The 19,650-nt window shown below is 43.9% G+C and overlaps 1 protein-coding gene across 1 annotated transcript in view; it reads right to left on the bottom strand.

The window, feature by feature from the left end:
- SNX15 (sorting nexin 15) overlaps positions 1 to 19,650 on the bottom strand; it is a 46,383-nt gene that overhangs the window by 697 nt on the left and 26,036 nt on the right. Inside the window, exons 4-7 of the mRNA XM_082270562.1 lie at positions 15,477 to 15,592; positions 15,212 to 15,395; positions 9,021 to 9,161; positions 5,492 to 5,707 (exon numbers count right to left, since the gene is read on the bottom strand). Coding sequence (XP_082126688.1) covers positions 5,492 to 5,707; positions 9,021 to 9,161; positions 15,212 to 15,395; positions 15,477 to 15,592 — 657 coding nt within the window. The remainder of the gene's footprint in view (positions 1 to 5,491; positions 5,708 to 9,020; positions 9,162 to 15,211; positions 15,396 to 15,476; positions 15,593 to 19,650) is intronic.

The raw sequence follows: 19,650 nt of genomic DNA, 5'->3' as shown, positions 1-19,650 counted from the left end.
GATGATAGAAAATCATGGCCGCTGGAGGTGCTCACAGGGCTGGAGAAGATAAAGAGGCGGTCTGCCCACAGGCTGACATTATTTCCACTCTATACCCACGGGGTTCTAGAACTTCTCCTCTATCCCCGTGGGCACCTCCAGTGACTGTGATTTTCTATAGCGGGATCAGGACACCAATGCAGATTTTGCATTTGGCCACATATGTCCTGAGTTCTAATATTTTTAATAAACTGTCCACTAGATGGCGCTTTCCCCTTTCTATACACAAACACACGCGTGCAGTGGGGGAAATCCCATATAATTCCGACAGGAACCACACCGCATTCCCGTTCTAATCACATCAATTATTTGCAGAGCGATTTGCGCCCATTTTTTTTGTATTGGCACAAATTGTACCACAAAGTATTGGTACTCAGTATTGGCGAGTATTTGACCGAAAGTATTGGTACTTGCCCATTAGAAAAAAAACTATAAAAAAAAAAAAAAAAAAAAAACAACGGCATGGGTCAAACCCTATCAGAAACCTATATAAGGGGCTACTATGCTCAAGTTTTGCATTAAGATAAAAAGCCTTCTGTGTGCAGCAGCCTCCCTAATACTTATCTGAACCCCATCTAGATCCAGCGATGTTGCAGGAGTGTCTCGGTTGCCCGGGACTCCTCTCCGTATTGGCTGAGACAGCAGTGTGGCACCATTGGCTCCCGCTGTTGTCAAAGTTAGTCGACCAGCCAATGAGGAAAGGGGAGTGAAGCCAGGCCACAGCTCTCTGTCTGAATGGACACAGGGAGCTGTGACTCGGCTCGGGTGCCCCCATAGCAAGCTGCTTGCTGTGGGGACACTCAACAGGAGAGAGGGGCCGGGAGTACAGAAGAGGGACCCGAGATGAGGAGGATCCGGGCTGCTGTGTGCAAAAGTACTGCACAGAGGAGATAAGTATGACATTTTTTTTTTTTTTTTTAGTTAAAAATAACAGACTTTAGTATCACTTTTTAGGCTTTTTTTGTAGGAGTAGATTGCCGGCGCTGTGTGCATCTATGGACACACACAGCCCGGCTCTGGAGCAGGCCTGTATGGGTGACCTCTTAGCACATGGCTTGCTGAGGAGACACTTGGTAGAAGGAGTGAACAGCGCTGTACAATATTGTTGCACAGAACGGGTAAGTATTTTTTGTTTTAGGACAAAAAGTTTGCCTTCATTGGTTTGTCAAAGCCAAATGTTATGCAATGTAATTAAGTTTGCCCTTTTGTCTTAGGGCTGGTGAAAAGGTGGTGGCCAGTTACTAGAAACTACATCAACATGGGTCATATGGCTTTAGGGTGCCAAGTTGGCTGAACTCCAGATAACACTTTTCATGTTGTTAAAGCAACAGTTTTTTTCCCCTTTTGGTATAAAGGTTTTATAGAAATGAATACATTGTAGGCACCCCTGTCAGTGTTAAATAGTGTCAATTCTTTACTGCTACTTCTACTGGACAGCTTGGGCTGTTAAAGCGGAACTACATTGTATCTGAGTACAACAAACCAAACGCGCTAAGTTAATTAATTTAACACATTCCTGCCCAGCCTATAGCAGAACGTTGGCTGATGTAGGCCCTTTACCATGTGATCAGCTGTGTCCAATCACAGCTTGTCAGATGTAAACAAATGCTGGGTATCGTCATTTCCTTTCCTCAGTGCTGCCAGTGTCTGAGGAAAGGAAAGCCAATAACCAGCTTTCCAGTTACAAGAGACATTTGCACTGATAATCGGGGCACTGATCATTAGTGCAGCCCTATCAGTGCAGCATATCAGTGCAACCTCAATAGTGCACATCAAGAAAAATTACTTATTTGCAAAATTGTATAAGAGAAGCTAAGAGGTTTTTTTTGTTTATTTTCTAGATTTTTTGTCTTTTTTCGTTTGTTTAGCAAAAAATAAATCCAGTGGTGATTACATACCACCTCCTCCACATATATTTATGGGCGCAAGTTCAGTCTTTCTTGAGGTACGCCTCCATTTTCCCATCTATGTAAATTTCATGGATTATACCATGGTGTATATTCAGTAATTATTATGTAATATAATATAATATCTATATGTGTTTTTTGATGTTTTCTTAATGTTTTTCATTGTATGTAGAATATACACTTGTGAAAGATGTTGGTCAGCCTCCTGAAGAAGCCATTTCAAGATGGTGAAACATGTTGAGCAGACATAACCAAGTGCCTTCTCTTTGCTTTTATAAGTTTTAAAAGTATTCCTTTTGTATTATTATCCTTAATAAAATTTATTTGTATATTTTTTTACAAAAAATGACTTTTTTCTCCATCATTTGGTAACCATTAGCACCTATAAAGCCCCATTACCCTATCTATTTACTCTCGACCACCAAAGGAAAGCTTTATCGGTCTCAAAAAATGATAAACATTTCATATAGGTACAGTGTTGCATGACCACGGATTGGCCTCAGCAGGAAAGGGGTGAAAGTGCCCAGTATTGAAGTGGTTAATATTCAAAGCAAATTCCATCATCCATCCATGTCGCCATGCTTTATTTTTTTGAGAAATCACTTAGAAAAACACAACCCCCCCCCCCCCCCCCAGTATTTCTGGCTGTGGCGGTCTTGAATAAGGACAGATGATGCATGTAGCAATTACTTCCTGGAGTCCATCTGTCCTTAGCTTAGGCATGCAGGTGGGAGGGTGTGCTTAGCTGAGAAAACCCCTCCTGAAGACTTCTGGGATGTATGACATAGTTTGCATAGTAATGGAAACTAGGAAGTAACTAAAGAAATGTTAAAAGGATTACAAATAGTCAATGTTGGTTGAGAGAGTGAAGTTCCTCTTTAAAGAAAGCTGAAAAATAACAGACCTACCGGCAGAATTAACAGGACAAAAAATAAAGGAAAAAGAAAAAAAAAGGGGACTAAACCAGGAATTGAATGCAGTTTTCAAATCCAATGGCTGGTGAGCTGCGTTATTTTCCATTTTTGTTTTGGGATTTAATATTACTTTAAATTATTCAGAATGAAGTTGTGTGAAAGATCACCCTAAAAATTAAAATGAGACTAGAAAAGTTACATTAGAGGTCTCTGAGGGGTCTGATTCACAGCCTGATCTTTATACATAATAGTGGGCATGTGGGCTTTATCTAGAAGGTAACATTTTTAGATATGCTTTGACTGCTATATTATTTTACAGGCAAATGACAAAAGCTGGGCACCAGCTTTAAAATTCCAGAGCTAGTGCCTAGTAAATTCAGGTGATCCCACTCACTGGGATTGTGATACTAAAGGCAAATAGGCCTTTGCAAGGGAACTTTCACTAAGCTTAGTGCATGTGATGCCAAAAATTCACTTTACAAAGAATACCTAGCACTTGCAAAAACAAAAACAAAAAACAGTATTTTGCTTCCACATGATTGGACAATTGAAGTCAGGCAAGCTTCATCTCATACACTAAGGTAAGGGAAAATTCCCTAGTTTGCCTATTTGTCTTTAGTAAATCACTTGTGTCCAGCAGTCACTTTTCTTTGTTTAAAACTGAACCCCTCTGTCCTTTCGGAGGAAACTGTAGAGCTGCATCCAGGAAAAGACAGCACAGAACCAAGTGTTATGCACTGGCAGGTGTTGGACACTGGCCATACACTAACTGAAAAATCATTTGGGTCCATTCATTTGTTTTTTGACCAGTTAGGGGGCACAAATAAAAAAATCGGTTTTAACTTTTCAGAGCTGACAAATCGATGGAACAGTTTGGAAAGTTCTGCCAAACGAACAATAAATTTGGAAGATTAACTGGTTGCCGACCGCCCACCCTATAACGTTACACGGCGGCAGGCAGCCGCTCCCAGCCAAATCGCCGTAGCTGTACGTCACTCTCGTACACGTAGCTAGGGGGTGAGCGCTCGTCAGCGGGGACTCCGATGCATGGGGCAGGCAGCTCAGATTGCCCCCTGACACCTGCGATTATTCCCCGCTGAGAGAGAAGAATGGTCAGCCATTGTAAACACAGCTGACCGTTCTTCTCCCTGGAATGATCATAGAGCCCCTGTAATCCTTCTATATAGGATCACATGTCTCTATGGTCTTTTCAGAAGCCACGCCCCCCCCCAGTTAGAATCACTCCCCTAGGCTCACATTTAACCCCATGATCACCCATAATGTTAACCCCTTCCCTGCCAATGTCATTATTACAGTAACAGTGCATATTTTTAGCACTGATTACTGTAGTAATGCCACTGGTCCCCCCAAAAGTGTCAAAATTGTCAGTTAGGGGTATAATCTGTCTGCCGCAAAAAAAAAAAAAAAAAAAACGCAGCTCGCCGCCATTACTAGTAGAAAAAAAAAAACAATAAAAATGACATAAATTTTTCCCGTAGTTAATAGACACGATAACTTTTGTGCAAACCAATCAATATATGCTTATTGCGATTTTTAACCAAAAATATGTAGCAGAAAACAAATTGGCCTAAAATGTAAAAACATTTTGATTTTTAAGGTTTTTTTTTTTTTTTTTTTGAGAATGTCATAAAGCAGAATGTGAAAAATATTGTTGTTTTTTTTTTTTCAAAATTGCCGCTTTTTTGTTTATAGCACAAAAAAAAAAAAACGCACAGATGATCAAATACCACCAAAAGAAAACTCTATTTGTGGGAAAAAAAGGACGTCAATTTTATTTGGGTACAGCGTCGCATGACTGTGCAATTGTCCGTTAAAATAACGCAGTGCCGAATCGCAAAATATGGCCTGGTCAGGAAGGGGGCAAATCCTTCCGGTCTTAAAATGGTTAATGTGTTTCTCGCCCAAACTGTTTGCACTAGGCATACGTGACAAAATGAAGGAAAAACTGATTCATTTATGTCCATTGAAGGATTTATCGATCAAAATTTGGTCATTACATGATGGCACGATCGTCTGCTCTCATGGCCGAGTGCTCGTTTTTCGCAAATGAGTTTGAACGATTTTTCGTATAGTGTATGGCCAGCATTAGGAACACATAAAAACTTACATCTCACTCCTAATTCTACATACAATTCCTGGAGATTTCATTTAAGGATCTTAGTATTTGATGTGAAGGTTAGGCAGGCCACACGCAGTTCGTATCTTGGCTGGGATTTGAACCGTGTATGGGCAGGCTGAATGTACCAAATTGATCAATCAACTTGGATACAACCAGAATGCTGGGTTTTTACCTGCAATTATCGTAAGCAGCTGCTATAGCCGCTAGCAATAATCACTGTTTTCCCCCCCGGTGGGAACAGCTTCCCTCGCCCTTCCCTGTCCCTCCAATGGAAGACAATGGCCCCGGCAGGAGGGATTCCCACATCAACAAGGTCTGTGTTGATGGGTGGAAATTGAGTGAGTTTCATTCCTGCAGCCCGTGGTTGCAGGAAAGAAATTTGCTCCATGTATGGCCGGCCTTAGTAACGCTTCAGAGTGTTCTAATTCAAAATTTGAAGTTTATGGTCAAATTACAGTATAGCTTACAGACCCGTGATCCACATAGCTTACCTTTCACTCCCTTTAATAAGATATCCACGGCATTTCGGAATAGTTTGAAGGCCTCAGGGTAATCTCCAGCCAGTTCGGACTCCATTGCTCTCTGAACTTCTAATGTGGCTTGTGACAGGTAAGTGCCACCATCTACATCAACTGAAGGATGATCCTCCTCTTCACACTTCAAGGACAGCAGATGTAACGAGGTTTCCGATTCTTCAACTGCACCTTCTAGAATAATGATTGACATACTGGTTTAGCATGGCAAGTGCAGGTGGGTTCTACAGTGCCCAGAATCCCCCTTCAACCAGCAATAAAACAAGAAAAATTAGGGGGCCACTGAATAAATTCTAGCAAACCGTAAAAAAAAAAAAAAAAAACACACACACGTTTAATTTGTTATACATACATACATATACATATACATATACATACATACATACATATATATATATATATATATATATATATATATATATATATATATATATATATATATATATATATATATATATATATATATATATATAGTCTGTTTATATTTTATTTCACTGTATTTAGTGATTTTAGGATTTCAAGAATATTTAACTGCATTCAGTGATATCATCAAAATGAAAGTGTACATCAACCATGTCTGCAATACCCAATCATGTGCAAGAAAAAACAAAAAACAAAAAACGTATTTTTGCCTGTACATGATTGGATGATCGAAACCAGCAGAGCTTCTCGTCATCCATCAAGCTAAGTGAAAATGACCTATAAGGCCTTACGCACTCTGGAAGTTATCAAAACTTCAGTAGAAGTAGTAGCAGGAGTTTTTCAGCTTTTTTTGCAGTAGCGTTTTTCAGCGTTTTTTTTATACTCCCACAAAAGCTTATTGCTCAGAAACCTTGATAAACGCCGAATAGCCACGTTTTTTGGCGGTTTTCAGCATTTTTAAGCTTTTATCAGAGTTAGAGCATTTTTACAACTGAAAAAAGTGTCTTAAAACACTCGTTTTCGTTTTTTTTTTTTTTTACAGCCAAATAACGCCCCAGCCAAAAACTGCAAATAACAGCCTATGTGTGCATGGACACATAGGATAACATGCTGGGGAATTTTTTGGCTGTAGAAAAAAACGTCTGATGCCAAAAACAGCAGCTGTAAAAACGTCCAGTGTGCATGACGATTAAGAGTCCATTCACACTGCCGCGACACGACTTGCTGGGGCGACCTGGCACTGTGCACCGCGACCTCGGCGCGACTTGCAGGGACTTCATATAATTGAACTCAATGCAAGTCGCCTCCAGGTCGCCCCAAAGTAGTACAGGACCCTTTTTCTAAGTCGGAGCGACTTGTGTCGCTCCTATTAGAACGGGTCCTGTACTATTCAATGGCGAGCGAGCGACCAAGTCGCCTGACAAGTCGCGCTAGTGTGAATGGACCCTAAGAATGAACAGCCTATTTACCTTTGGCAAATCAGCTACTTTGTGTACTTTTTTTTCCCTTGCTTGTTCTCCAAAACAAAATACCGTGCAGCTGGAATGTATTCACAGCGCTTCACTTTTTCCACATTTTGTTATGTTACAGCCTTATTCCAAAATGGATTAAATTCATTATTTTCCTCAAAATTCTACAAACAATACCCCGTAATGACATGAAGTTTTTTGAAATCTTTGCAAATTTATTTAAAAAAAAATAATAATATCATATGTAGATAAGTATTTACAGCCTTTGCCATGACACTTAAATAAGGTCCCACAGATAACAGTACAGTTAACAGTGCATGTCAGAGCACAAACCATGCCATGAAGTCCAAGGATTTGCCTGTAGACCTCTGAGACAGGATTGTATCCTGTATAGATCTGGAGAAGGGTACAGAAAAATTTCTGCAGCATTGAAGGTCCCAATGAGCACAGTGGCCTCCATCATCCGTAAATGGAAGAAGTTTGGAACCACCAGGATTCTTCCAAGAGCAGGCCGCCCGGCCAAACTGAGCGATCGGGGGAGAAGGGCCTTGGTTAGGGAGGTGACTAAGAACCCGATGGTCACTCTGACAGAGCTCCAGCATTTCTCTGTGTCAGGCCTGTTTAGTTGAGTGGTCAGACGGAAGCTACCCCTAAATAAAAGGCACATGACAGCCCACCTGGTGTTTGCCAAAAGGCACCTGAAGGACTCTCAGACCATGAGAAACAAAATTCTCTAGTCTGATGAAACAAAGATTAAAACACTTTGGGCTGAATGGCAAGCGTCATGTCTGGAGGAGACCAGGCACTGCTCATCACCTGGCAATTACCATCCCTACAGTGAAGCATGGTGGTGGCAGCATGAAGCTGTGGGGTGTTTATTAGTGGCAGGAACTGGGAGACTAGTCAGGTCGAGGGAAAGAAATATGAAAAAAAAAGCAATGTACAGAGACTTCCTTAATAAAAACCTTCTCCAGAGCACTCTGGACCTCAGACTGGGGCAAAGATTCATCTTCCAACAGGACAACAACCCTAAGCTCATAGCCAAGATAATAAAGGAGTGGCTATGGGAGAACTCTGTGAATGTCCATGAGTGGCCCCAGCCAGAGCCCAGACTTGAACCCGATTGAACATCTGTGGATAGATCTGAAAATGGCTGTGCACCGATGCTCCCCATCCAACCTAATAGAGCTTGAGAGGTGCTGCAAAAAAGAATAGGAGAAACTGCCCAAAAATAGGTGTGCCAAGCTTGTAGCATCATACTCCAAAAGGCTAGAGGCTGTAATTGGTGCCAAAGGTGCGCAAGCATTAAGCAAAGGCTGTAAATACTTATGTACACGGGAGTTTATTTTTATTCAATTTGCAAAGATTTGAAACAAACTTCTTTCACATTGTCATTATGGGGAATTGTTTGTAGAATTTTGGAGGAAAATAATGAATTTAATTAATTTTGGAAAAATGCTGTAACATAACAAAATCTGAAAAAAGTGAAGCACTGTGAATACTTTCTGGATGCACTGGAAATACCTAAAAAAAGGAATTTTATTACTAGTTTACATTCTGCTGTAATATAGGCTGCTCTTTCACATCAGAGGGTTCTAAACTGAAGAGCAAGTCATGGTCCTGGAGATAGATAGATAGATAGATAGATAGATAGATAGATAGATAGATAGATAGATAGATAGATAGATAGATAGATAGATAGATAGATAGATAGATAGATAGATAGATAGATAGATAGATAGATAGATAGATAGATAGATAGATAGATAGATAGATAGATAGATAGATAGATAGATAGATAGATAGATAGAAAAACTACCAAATGGATGCCTTCGTCTATATATTTCAGGTGAATGGGGGAATCCTCCCTGCTACACTACCGAATTCCGACAGTGGAGACTCCTCCTTTATCAGATTACATTACTCTGCGCTGCAGCCGATTGATCGAACACAAATTTTCCAACATTCTTTTTCAAGAGAAGTTAATAACTATGTTGACTCTACTTGAAAGGGAACAGCCATAGATGGAACGAAATTTCAGTCTATCCATGGCCAGCTTTAGAGTTTATTTCCAATTACTACTGTGAGTCACTCACCTTCAGAAAAACAAGGATCAAACATTGCCAAGTCATTGGCAGTAAGTGTACTGGTAGATGGCGGGGGGTCCTGGATGTCTTCAGCTTCTAGCTGATCGAAGTCTTCATTTAGACCAAACAGTACATCAAGCTGGGTTTGCTCTGTAAAGAGAAAAGCTGATGAATTACCATACTCAGAACCTGCCACACTCTTCCCATTGTGAGAATCTGAGGGATAGAGTATATATATATATATATATATATATATATATATATATATATATATATATATATACCGGGCCCTCTGATTCCTACTGTATTAAAGTGTATTGTACTTATACTGTCTACCCTCAAGTTGTAAAGCGCTGCATAAACTGTCAGCGCTATATAAATCTTATATAATAACAATAATATATATATATATATATATATATATATATATATATATATATATATATATATATATATATATATATATATATATATATAGACACACACACACACTGCTCAAAAAGAATAAAAGGAACACTTTTAATCAGAGTATAGCATCAAGTCAATTAAACTCCTGGGATATTGATCTGGTCAGATAAGTAGAAGAGGGGGTTGTTAATCAGTTTCAGCTGCTTTGGTGTTAATGAAATTAACAACAGGTGCACTAGATGGGCAACAATGAGACAACCTCCAAGATAGAATGTATTTACAGGTGGAGGCCACTGACATTTTTTCCCCTACTCATCTTTTCTGACTGTTTTTCATTTGGCTAGGTTCAGTGTCCCTAATGGTAGCATGAGGCGATACCTGGACCCTATAGAGGTTGCACAGGCAGTCCCAACTCCTCCAGGATGGCCATCAATACGTGCCATTGCCAGAAGGTTTTCTGGGTCTCCCAGCACAGTCTCAAGAGCATGGAGGAGATTCCAAGAGACAGGCAGTTTCTCTAGGAGAGCTGGACAGGGCTGTAGAAGGTCCTTAACCCATCAGCAGGACTGGTATCTGCTCCTTTGTGCAAGAGGGAACAGGATGAGCACTGCCAGAGCCCTAAAAAAATACATCCAGCAGGCCACTGGTGTGAAGGTCTCTGACCAAACAATCAGAAACAGACTTCATGATGGTGACCTGAGGGCCCTGTGCTCACTGCCGACACAGTGGAGCTCGATTGGCATTTGCCATTGAACACCAGAATTGTCAGGTCTGTCACTGCTGCCCTGTGCTTTTCACAGATGAGAGAAGGTTCACACTGAGCACATGTGACAGACGTGAAAGGATCTGGAGAAGCCATGGAGAACGTTATACTGCCTGTAACATCGTTCAGCATGACTGGTTTGGTGGTGGGTCAGTGATGGTCTGGGGAGGCATATCCATGGAGGGACACACAGACCTCTACAGGCTTGACAATGGCACCCTGTCATTAGGTATTGGGGTGAAATCCTTGGACCCATTGTCAGACCCTACGCCGGTGCAGTGGTTCCTGGGTTTCTCCTGGTGTACGAGTATGCGCCGGTTCTTGGAGGATGAAGGAATTGATACCAATGAATGGCCCCACTCTTTTCTGACCTAAATCCAATAAAACACCTCTGAGACATTATGTTTTGGTCCATCTGAGGCCGCCAGGTTGCACCTCAGTCTGTTCAGGAGCTCAAAAATGCCCTGGTCCAGATCTGGGGGGAAATACCCCAGGACACGATCCGTCGTCTCATTAGGAGCATGCCCTGACATTGTCAGGCATGCATAACAGTACGTGGGGGCCATACAAACTATTGAGTACCACTTTGAGTTGCTGCAATGAAATTTCAGCACAATGGACAAGCCTGCTGCATCATTTTTTCACTTTGATTTTCAGGGTGTCGTTGAATTCAGCCCTCTGTAGGTTGATAATGTTAATTTCCATTAAAGGATGTGGCATCCTTTCCTTCATAACACATTACCCAGTCTATATCAGTATAGATATTCAGCAGGATATTTTTCCCCATTGAGATCTGATGTTTTTTCAAATATATTCACCATAGTGAATAAAAAATAGTGAACAGACAAATAAAAAAAAAATACATATTCATTTAAATTATAGAAAATACATAACAACTGTGAAGTCCGTAACGTCCTCAGTTAGTATAGGATAGGTTCCTCTCCACCAGCATGCATACGCACTATGTACTCACCAGACTTAATTGACCCCTATTACAGGGAGTCAAATTACGCATATAGAAAAATCCAAGATGTCATACATGAGATCACAGAAATTAATTTAAACCGCTGCTGTCATCTATTTAATATGTACAGTACCTCACAAAAGTGAGTACACCCCTCACATTTTTGTAAATATTTTATTATAATCTTTTCATGTGACAACACTGAAGAGATGACACTTTGCTACAATGTAAAGTAGTGAGTGTACAGCTTTTATAACAGTGTAAATTTGCTGTCCCCTCAAAATAACTCAACACACAGCCAATATTGTCTAAACCGCTGTCAACAAAATTGAGTAAACCCCTCAGTGAAAATGTCCAAACTGGACCCAATTAGCCATTTTCCCTCCCCGATGTCATGTGACTCGTTAGTGTTACAAGGTCTCAGGTGTGAATGGGGAGCAGATGTGTTAAATTTTCTGGTATCACTCTCACTCTCTCATACTGGTCACTGGAAGTTCAACATGGCACCTCATGGCAAAGAACTCTCTGAGCATCTGAAAAAAAGAATTGTTGCTCTACATAAAGATGTCCTAGGCTATAAGAAGATTGCCAAGACCCTGAAACTGAGCTGCAGCACAGTGGCCAAGACCATACAGCGGTTTAACAGGACAGGTTACACTCAGAACAGGCTTCGCCATGGTTGACCAAAGAAGCTAAGTGCACGCGCTCAGCGTCATATCCAGAGGTTGTCTTTGGGAAGTAGATGTATGAGTGCTGCCAGCATTGCTGCAGAGGTTGAAGGGGTGGGGGTTTAGCCTGTCAGTGCTCAGACCATGCACCGCACACTGCATTCAATTGGTATGCATGGCTGTTGTCCCAGAAGGAAGCCTCTTCTAAAGATGATGCACAAGAAAGCCCGCAAACAGTTTGCTGAAGACAAGCAGACTAAGGCCATGGATTACTGGAACCATGTCCTGTGGTCTGATTAGACCAAGATAAACTTATTTGGTTCAGATGGTGTCAAGTGTGTGTGGCGGCAACCAGGTGAGGAGTACAAAGACAAGTGTGTCTTTCCTACAGTCAAGCATGGTGGTGAGAGTGTCATGGTCTGGGGCTGCATGAGTGCTGCCAGCACTGGGGATCTACAGTTCATTGAGGGAACCATGATCCCCTCCCTTCAGAGACTGGGCCGCAGGGCAGTATTCCAACATAACGACCCCAAACTGACCTCCAAGATGACCACTGCCTTGCTAAAGAAACTGAGGGTAAAGGTGATGGACTGGCCAAGCATGTCTCCAGACCTAAACCCTTTTGAGTATCTGTGGGGCATCCTCAAACGGAAGGTGGAGGAGCGCAAGGTCTTGAACATCCACCAGCTCTGTTATGTCGTTAATGAAGAAGTGGAAGAGGACTCCAGTGGCAACCTGTGAAGCTCTGGTGAACGCCATGCCCAAGAAGGTTAAGGCAGTGCTGGAAAATAATGGTGGCCACACAAAATATTGACACTGTGGGCAAAATTTAGACATTTTTACTAAGGGGTGTACTCACTTTTGTTGTTCTCGCATTGAATCTAGAGCAGCACTTTGAGAATTCATAGAATCTGAGGGAATAAGTATACTAGATAAAAATTCTATGGATTAGCCAAGGCATCCTGGCCCAGGGCCTGCGGATCCCAATATCAGAAGTAGCGAGGAAGCTGGAAATTCATCTCCGATGCCATCAGGTCTATGGCTGGTGTTCCCCATGTTTTGAAGATCTTGCGAAAATACTTGGGGTTGAGAGCCCATTCGTTGTGGTCCATGAATCTCTGGCTCAGCTAGTCTTTTTTCCGAGTCCGGAAGATAAGCAGCTGTTAGAGAGCCGACATTCTGCTCTGCCATAGGAAAATTTGGCACACTATTCTGAGGAGCAGTAGACTCATGATACCACCCTGATGAGCCACGTAGGCTACTGTTGTCTGGTTGTCAGACAGAACCTTCACTGGTTGACCACACAACCACAGACCGACTTCAATCATAAGACTCTTCGGCTGCCACTAAGTGAGCCTTGAGTTTTGCCATCATTCGGACCTGATCCACCATGGCCTCAGCAAGGAAATCTTTGGTCATCTTGATGTACTGGAGGGGAGATAAACCTCCACTTCTGTTCACTTCTCCCAAAGGCCAGGATTCTATGGTAGCTACACAAAACTCTAAAGGCTGCCGAGATAGAGGTTATGGCTATGGCAGGTCTACAGGCTGCTCCCGCCAAAGAATACATCCTCTTCAGATCTGTATAGATTCTTCTATCTATGGGATCCTTAAACGATACTGCATCTTCCAGTGGAAGAGTAATATGGCGGGCCAGCCTTTGCAAAGAGGCGTCCACCTTAGGGAGGATGTCCCACAACTCAGCATCCTTAGCCCATAATGGATATAACTTAGATGGTCTGGTATGAAGATTTAACTTTTTGTCTGGCTTAAAACTAAAAAGTGGGAGTAAGGAAGGAATCACTGATACATATTTTAAACCCCAAATTGGCAGCTCACAAACTCAAGGACCAGATGAGGAACAATTCACAAACTAAAAACAAGGAGAGCATATTTGGTGAATGAAAACAGTGGGAGACAAGAATATAATACAAGATAAAACAATCCATAGTTTATTGCACAAATGAAGGATTTGCAGACTAAATCCCAGTGGGGAACATACTTGCATGCCCAGGAGCATGTAGGTGGGTTGTGAGTGACTCACTATCTTGTTCCCAGTGAGGGGGCCCCAGGCTGGTGTCAACACCTGCAGCATGCCACCAGCACAAGGAAGCCGCTCGGGGACACAGATGGAAAGGTGTCACGTCTGAGGCCAGGGAGCCGGAGGATGTAGGCACCAGCTGGGGCGGACTGCCGCCTCTTGATGGCAAAGACCATGGGGAGGTGGATGGATTGTGAATTGGAGGTCGGAAGTGTCAGCAGCTGCCAGAGCCCACCACATAGGATTTGGTTGGGAGCAGGGACTAATGGCTCCCACTGATATCAAGTCTCTTGTAAGAAAAACAAGAGAGGGGCTCTCGGGCGCAGCACTAAGTGTAAAGGCGGTGAGGGGATGATACAAAACAGTGGGATTTTTTTTTTTTTACCCTAATGCTGAGAATGCATGAAGGTAAACAACGTCCAGGTTTTCAAATCACTTTAAAGAAGAGTTCAAAAAACGAAGATCAGTCGTTTTTGGACCGATGAGCATAGTGGATCAATAAACAGGTATCTTGGTAAAAAAAAAAAGAAGCATACACTATACTCGCCACTAGTGATGAGCTATGGTTTGGGCTGACCCCATTTCCGCCTGAACTGCAGGAAGGGGTCACATGATAGTAGGCCACATGGTCAATTAGCTGTGGCTGAGGAATTCCCTACCTCCGCAGCTGCACATAACAAATGGGCAGGGATGCTGGTGACATCACTGATCTAATATGGCCATGGGGCCAATTTCATTCAATTATGTTCCCAGCATCCCTTTGCCATTGCTATGTGCATCCCTGAGCTCAGCTGATAGGGCCTGAGGCCTACTATCATGCAACAGCTTCTCACAGTAATTGAGCCTTACTGGGTTCAGCACTAACCTTAGCTCATCCCTACTTACCAAATCAGCATTTTGTGGATTTGCAGTTTCTTTATAGCATCAAATTGACAATTAAAGTATTTGTCCAGAGAAAATCTTCAGCAGCAGCCCCTGCTGCACGGCCATTCACTGGCAAGCTCAGTGTGCTGCTGCTTCTCCTCCCCCAGCTCTTATGCAGCTGAGAACAGAGGGTCAGGAGGGAATATGATCACTTATAAAAAAGGGTATTTATAATGTTTTTTCCATTTCTATTGTAAGCTAAATGGGTTGTTTTACAATGTGATCGTTTACAATCACTTTAAAGTGGGAGCAGCCAGGAAGCACAGTGGGAGATGGATTTCGTCCTGTATGTAAACTAACTGATTTGCAAGATTTTGAAGTTAGGCTGTCAGCAACACACTAAAGTAAGCTGTACAGAATATTCTAGTAATCCATACAGCTTACTCTGAAAACTGTTATTTTTCCAGTCTGCAAGTCAGAAGTTTACAGTACCATTACTGCTGATGTCTTCATCGTGCTCAGCTGCCTCTAATGACTCTGCCACATCTGCATCAATCGTCACTTCTTCTGTAATTTCAATTGAAGAACTTCGTACTGGCTCTGGAACTAATGGAGGGGGCAAGACAGGCGTCTCGGTTGCATCTGGGCCATCTGATCGCATGGTGACCTCTCCCGTCTGTGGATAGTACATATAGCACTATTACGAATATAAAGAAAGTAGCCCCCTGCTAATACTCCACATAACCATCTGTCTTACCCTGAAGAACTCCTTTAGCTGGGGGCTGTTATTCAGTGCTGTGACGTTCACAGTGAACCTGAGCATATCTTCTGCAGCTTGTCTGCGTTCCTCTATAACTGGTGCTTCAAAACGCCCTGACAATGAAGGACAGATACGCGTCAAAAGGTATCCAATAAAAAACACCGCAATCATTTTACAAAGGTTTTTTTATCTGCAATTTATTAAACTAAAGCACAACTAAATTACAGCATGCCTTGAATGTAACTGTTTTAAGAAACGGTTAAATTAATGGGTTTAGTTCAGCTTTAACAGAAAGATCTGATTATTTGCAAAAGGCAACAAAAACATTGGATACATGCAACCCAGTAATATATAGGATGACATACCTTACAGGCATCAGAAGGGAAATTTCACTTGTGAGAGGATGGAGGTGCAGGAAAACTTCAATCAACATTTCAGAGACTGGCATAACTACATACAATTATCTACATTTGCGGGCTGGGTTAGAACGTCTGTCATTTTTAAAATTCAAGTCTGACGGACTTTGGCAGATACAGCCCCCCCCCCCTCTTTCCCTACAGATTTTTAGGATATGTCACACAGGTCCCTGAAAGCTGTGGGACCTTTAAGAAAGTGCAGCGTGGTTTTCGCAGTAGAAAGCTGGCTTTGAAGCTGCAAGGACTCACAGTCAACTTCCTATAGTAAAGATGCCGGCACAAGGAACCCGAAGACTGGTGAAGTACCAGTTCGGGTGAGGATGGCGCTGGATTCCTGTAAAGGTGTTCTTATATTAAATACTGTAGCTGCTGGCTTAAGCTCCCAGTTTAAACGGGGTAAGTTGTGGCTCAAACTGAGAAGGCTGGGCGCACAGGTAATATTTTTGCATAAGACGCATTTTCACCCCCAATCCATGCCTAGACTGCCCACGCACCTCTATAGGCAAGTGGTTCTTTAGCCACTCCTCCCACCCGAAGATGGGAGGGGTTGCCATAGCTATTCACAAGGACTGTCCTTTTATGCCCTTAGACCACCTACAGGATGCCCAGGGCAGATATGTTTTCCTTAAGGGGACATTGTATAGCTGTCCGCTGACCCTGGCTTCTATTTACCCCCCGAACTCGGGACAATTATCCTTCCTGGACTCGACCATGGACTGCCTTTCCACGTTCCGCGAGGGACAGCTTGTCCTCGGCGGGGACTTCAATTTTTGCGTGGACCCCCGCACGGACACCTCAACAGGACGCTCGGCGCATTCTTTTGCTGCACACCGTCGCTTCCTCAAACTGCTGCATGCCCATGGCCTGGGGGATTGCTGGTGGCTCTTGCACCCCTCCCTCCGTGATTATAGCTATTAATCAGCGACACACAACTCATATACCCACATTGACATGCTCCTGGTTGACCAGTCACGCCTGGACTCCCTGACAGACAGCTCTTAGAGAAGCGCCGTGGGGCGGAACGGACACATAAAAGACTATTGACTGATGAGGCCCTTCTTAAACTGCAGTCCCTACGCGAGGAGCTGTCAGCACTTCTTGAGACCCAGATACGCAGACGCTTACGCTATCTTTCACATAAATTTTATGAATATGGCAATAAATGTGGGCAGATGGTAGCGCAGGCACTACGTCGACAACAGGCTTCCACTCGCATTCCTAAGCTTCGGACATCCCAGGGCTCTGTTACGCAGCTCCCTTCTTGGATTGCTGAGGCTTTCCGGGAATATTATGCCCAACTTTACAACCTCTCGGCACCTCTGTCGGACACGGCGTTGGCGACGAAACGGGACTGTGTCTTCCGGTATCTGGAGGAGGCCGAAGTTCCCCAACTTTCTACTCGGGCGACGGCTTTCCTTGAAAAGCACATATCGGAAACTGAACAGGAGATGGCCGAAGGGCAAGAGCCCGGGTCCAGACAGGTACACCAACGCTTACTATCTTAAATTCAGTCCATCCCTTTTATCTCCTATATGTGCTTACTTTAACGCATTCGCACAGGGTTCCTCCTTGCCGAGGGATTCACTCCTCGCCCATATCACAGTCCTGCCTAAGGAGGGGAAGGATCTCACATTACCTAGCAGCTACCGGCCCATATCGTTACTGAACACAGCCATTAAGATCCTAGCAAAAATTTTGGCTGATAGACTGAAACCCCTTTTACCGTCAGTAGTTCATCCGGATCAGGTGAGTTTCATAGCGGGCAGAGAGGCACGGGATAATTTAAATAGGGCACTTCAGGTTATTCACTGGGTGAGGTCCCAGCCGCTCCATCCACCCTGTCTTTTACTTTCTACGGACGCTGAAAAAGCATTTGACAGGGTGGATTAGGTGTACATGGGTGTACATGGGGGTCGTGCTGGAGCGTTTGGGCCTAGGCCCTCACATGTCCATCTGGTTGGCGGCGCTGTACGCATCCCCGGAGGCAAGGGTGAAGGCGGGGGGCTTTCTGTCCGCCCCCTTCCCAATCCGCAATGGCACGCGCCAGGGATGCACCCTTTCGCCACTTATCTTCGCACTGACTCTGGAACCATTTTTGGCTAGGATCAGGGTGAACCCACACATTGGGGTTGTCACTGTGGGCCCCACTGAGCATAAATTGTCGGCGTAAGCGGATGATGTCCTATTCTATGTGACCAGACCCCAGACGTCCCTGCCTGTTCTCATGTCGGAGCTTAGGAATTTCCATATGCTCTCGAACTTCAAGATTAATTTTGACAAGTCAGAAATCTTACCCCTTACTGTCCCACCGGAGATGGGCGCCTCGTTATGATCCTCCTTACCTTTCACGTGGTGCCACTCTAAGCTCAAGTACCTAGGGGTCTACTTACCTGACTGTACCACGGATGTGTACTCCCTTAATTACATACCCTTACTGACGGTGATCCGGCGAGACCTCTCTGACTGGGCTAAGCTGACACTTGCATGGATTGGCCGGTTGAATGTGCTCAAAATGAACATCCTGCCCAGAATATGGTTTTACCTGCAAATGTTGCCTGTCCACTTGCCTAGGTCCTTCTTCTTGAGCCTCAACAGCTTATTTATCCGCTTTGTTTGGAATGGTAAACATCCCCGCCTGGCCTTTCGGCTTATGCAACGCTCTAATCATACAGGTGGCTTGGGGATTCCAGTGGTTCGGAAATATTATGAGGCCGTGGCCCTACAGAGGATTCTCGACTGACACCGCCATGTATGGGGCAAGATCTGGGTCCCCATGGAGAAGTTCATGGCGGGCAGGAACTTGTCTCATGCCCCGTGGCTCCCCGGGGCGCATAGAGGCCTCTCCCCACTGGTCTCCCCTGCCACTGTCAACACTTTACAGGTTTGGGACGAAGTCAATGAGTGACTTCAGCTGTCTGCTGCGGTCTCCCCGCTGACGCCCCTGGGGGGGTTCTCCCGATTCCTTCCCGGTGAGGACGTATCCTTCTTTGGGACGTGGGCGTCGGGTGGGAGATCCGTTGTGGCCGGTTTGTCCAGGAGGGGATCATAATACCACTGTAGTACCTCCATGACTGTTATGGGAGGTTCCCCATGGATTTCTGGAGATATCATCAGCTTACTCATTTTCTGCGTCCTATGTTGGGTACAATCCACTCACCACCGCTGATGACCCCTTATGAGAAGCTTTGCATTTCTAAAGATCCGATCCCACACTCTATTGCATTGTTGTACCAGCTCCTCCTTTCTGGGGACCTTGCGCCTAAGCCTCGGTTCATACGGGAGTGGGAGAGAGACCTACAGTGCACTATTTCAGAGCAACAGCTAGACCACCTGTTTCAACTGACTCATTCCAGCACGGTGGATACCAGGATGCAGAAGAATGGGTATAAAGTGTTGACTAGGTAGTATAGAGTACGCTCCTGGCTTGCACAGATCTACCCGGGCCATTAGGACCGTTGTTGGAGGAGCTGTGGGAGTCGGGGCTCTCACCTTCATGTGTGGTGGGAGTGTCCGCTCTTACGGCCTTTCTGGCTGGATATTCGGGCGCAGGTCTTGGCGATCCTGGATGTGGACATTCCGGACAATCCGAGGTATTTCCTGGTTCATGTGCCGTCCATTTCTCTTAGCAGATATAAGAAAGGTGTGTTGCCTCACCTACTGAACGCCGCCCGCCGTCTTGTTCCGAATTATTGGAAGCAGGTGGCGGTCCCAGATCGTGCTGCATGGGTCAAGTTGGTAAATGGTATTATGGAGGC

This window comes from Pelophylax lessonae (assembly GCF_965119305.1).
Source record: "Pelophylax lessonae genome assembly, chromosome: 10".
Classification (NCBI taxonomy): Eukaryota; Metazoa; Chordata; class Amphibia; order Anura; family Ranidae; genus Pelophylax; species Pelophylax lessonae.
The sequence above is the reverse complement of the archived record's forward strand: the minus strand, read 5'-3'. Positions and strand labels throughout refer to the sequence as shown.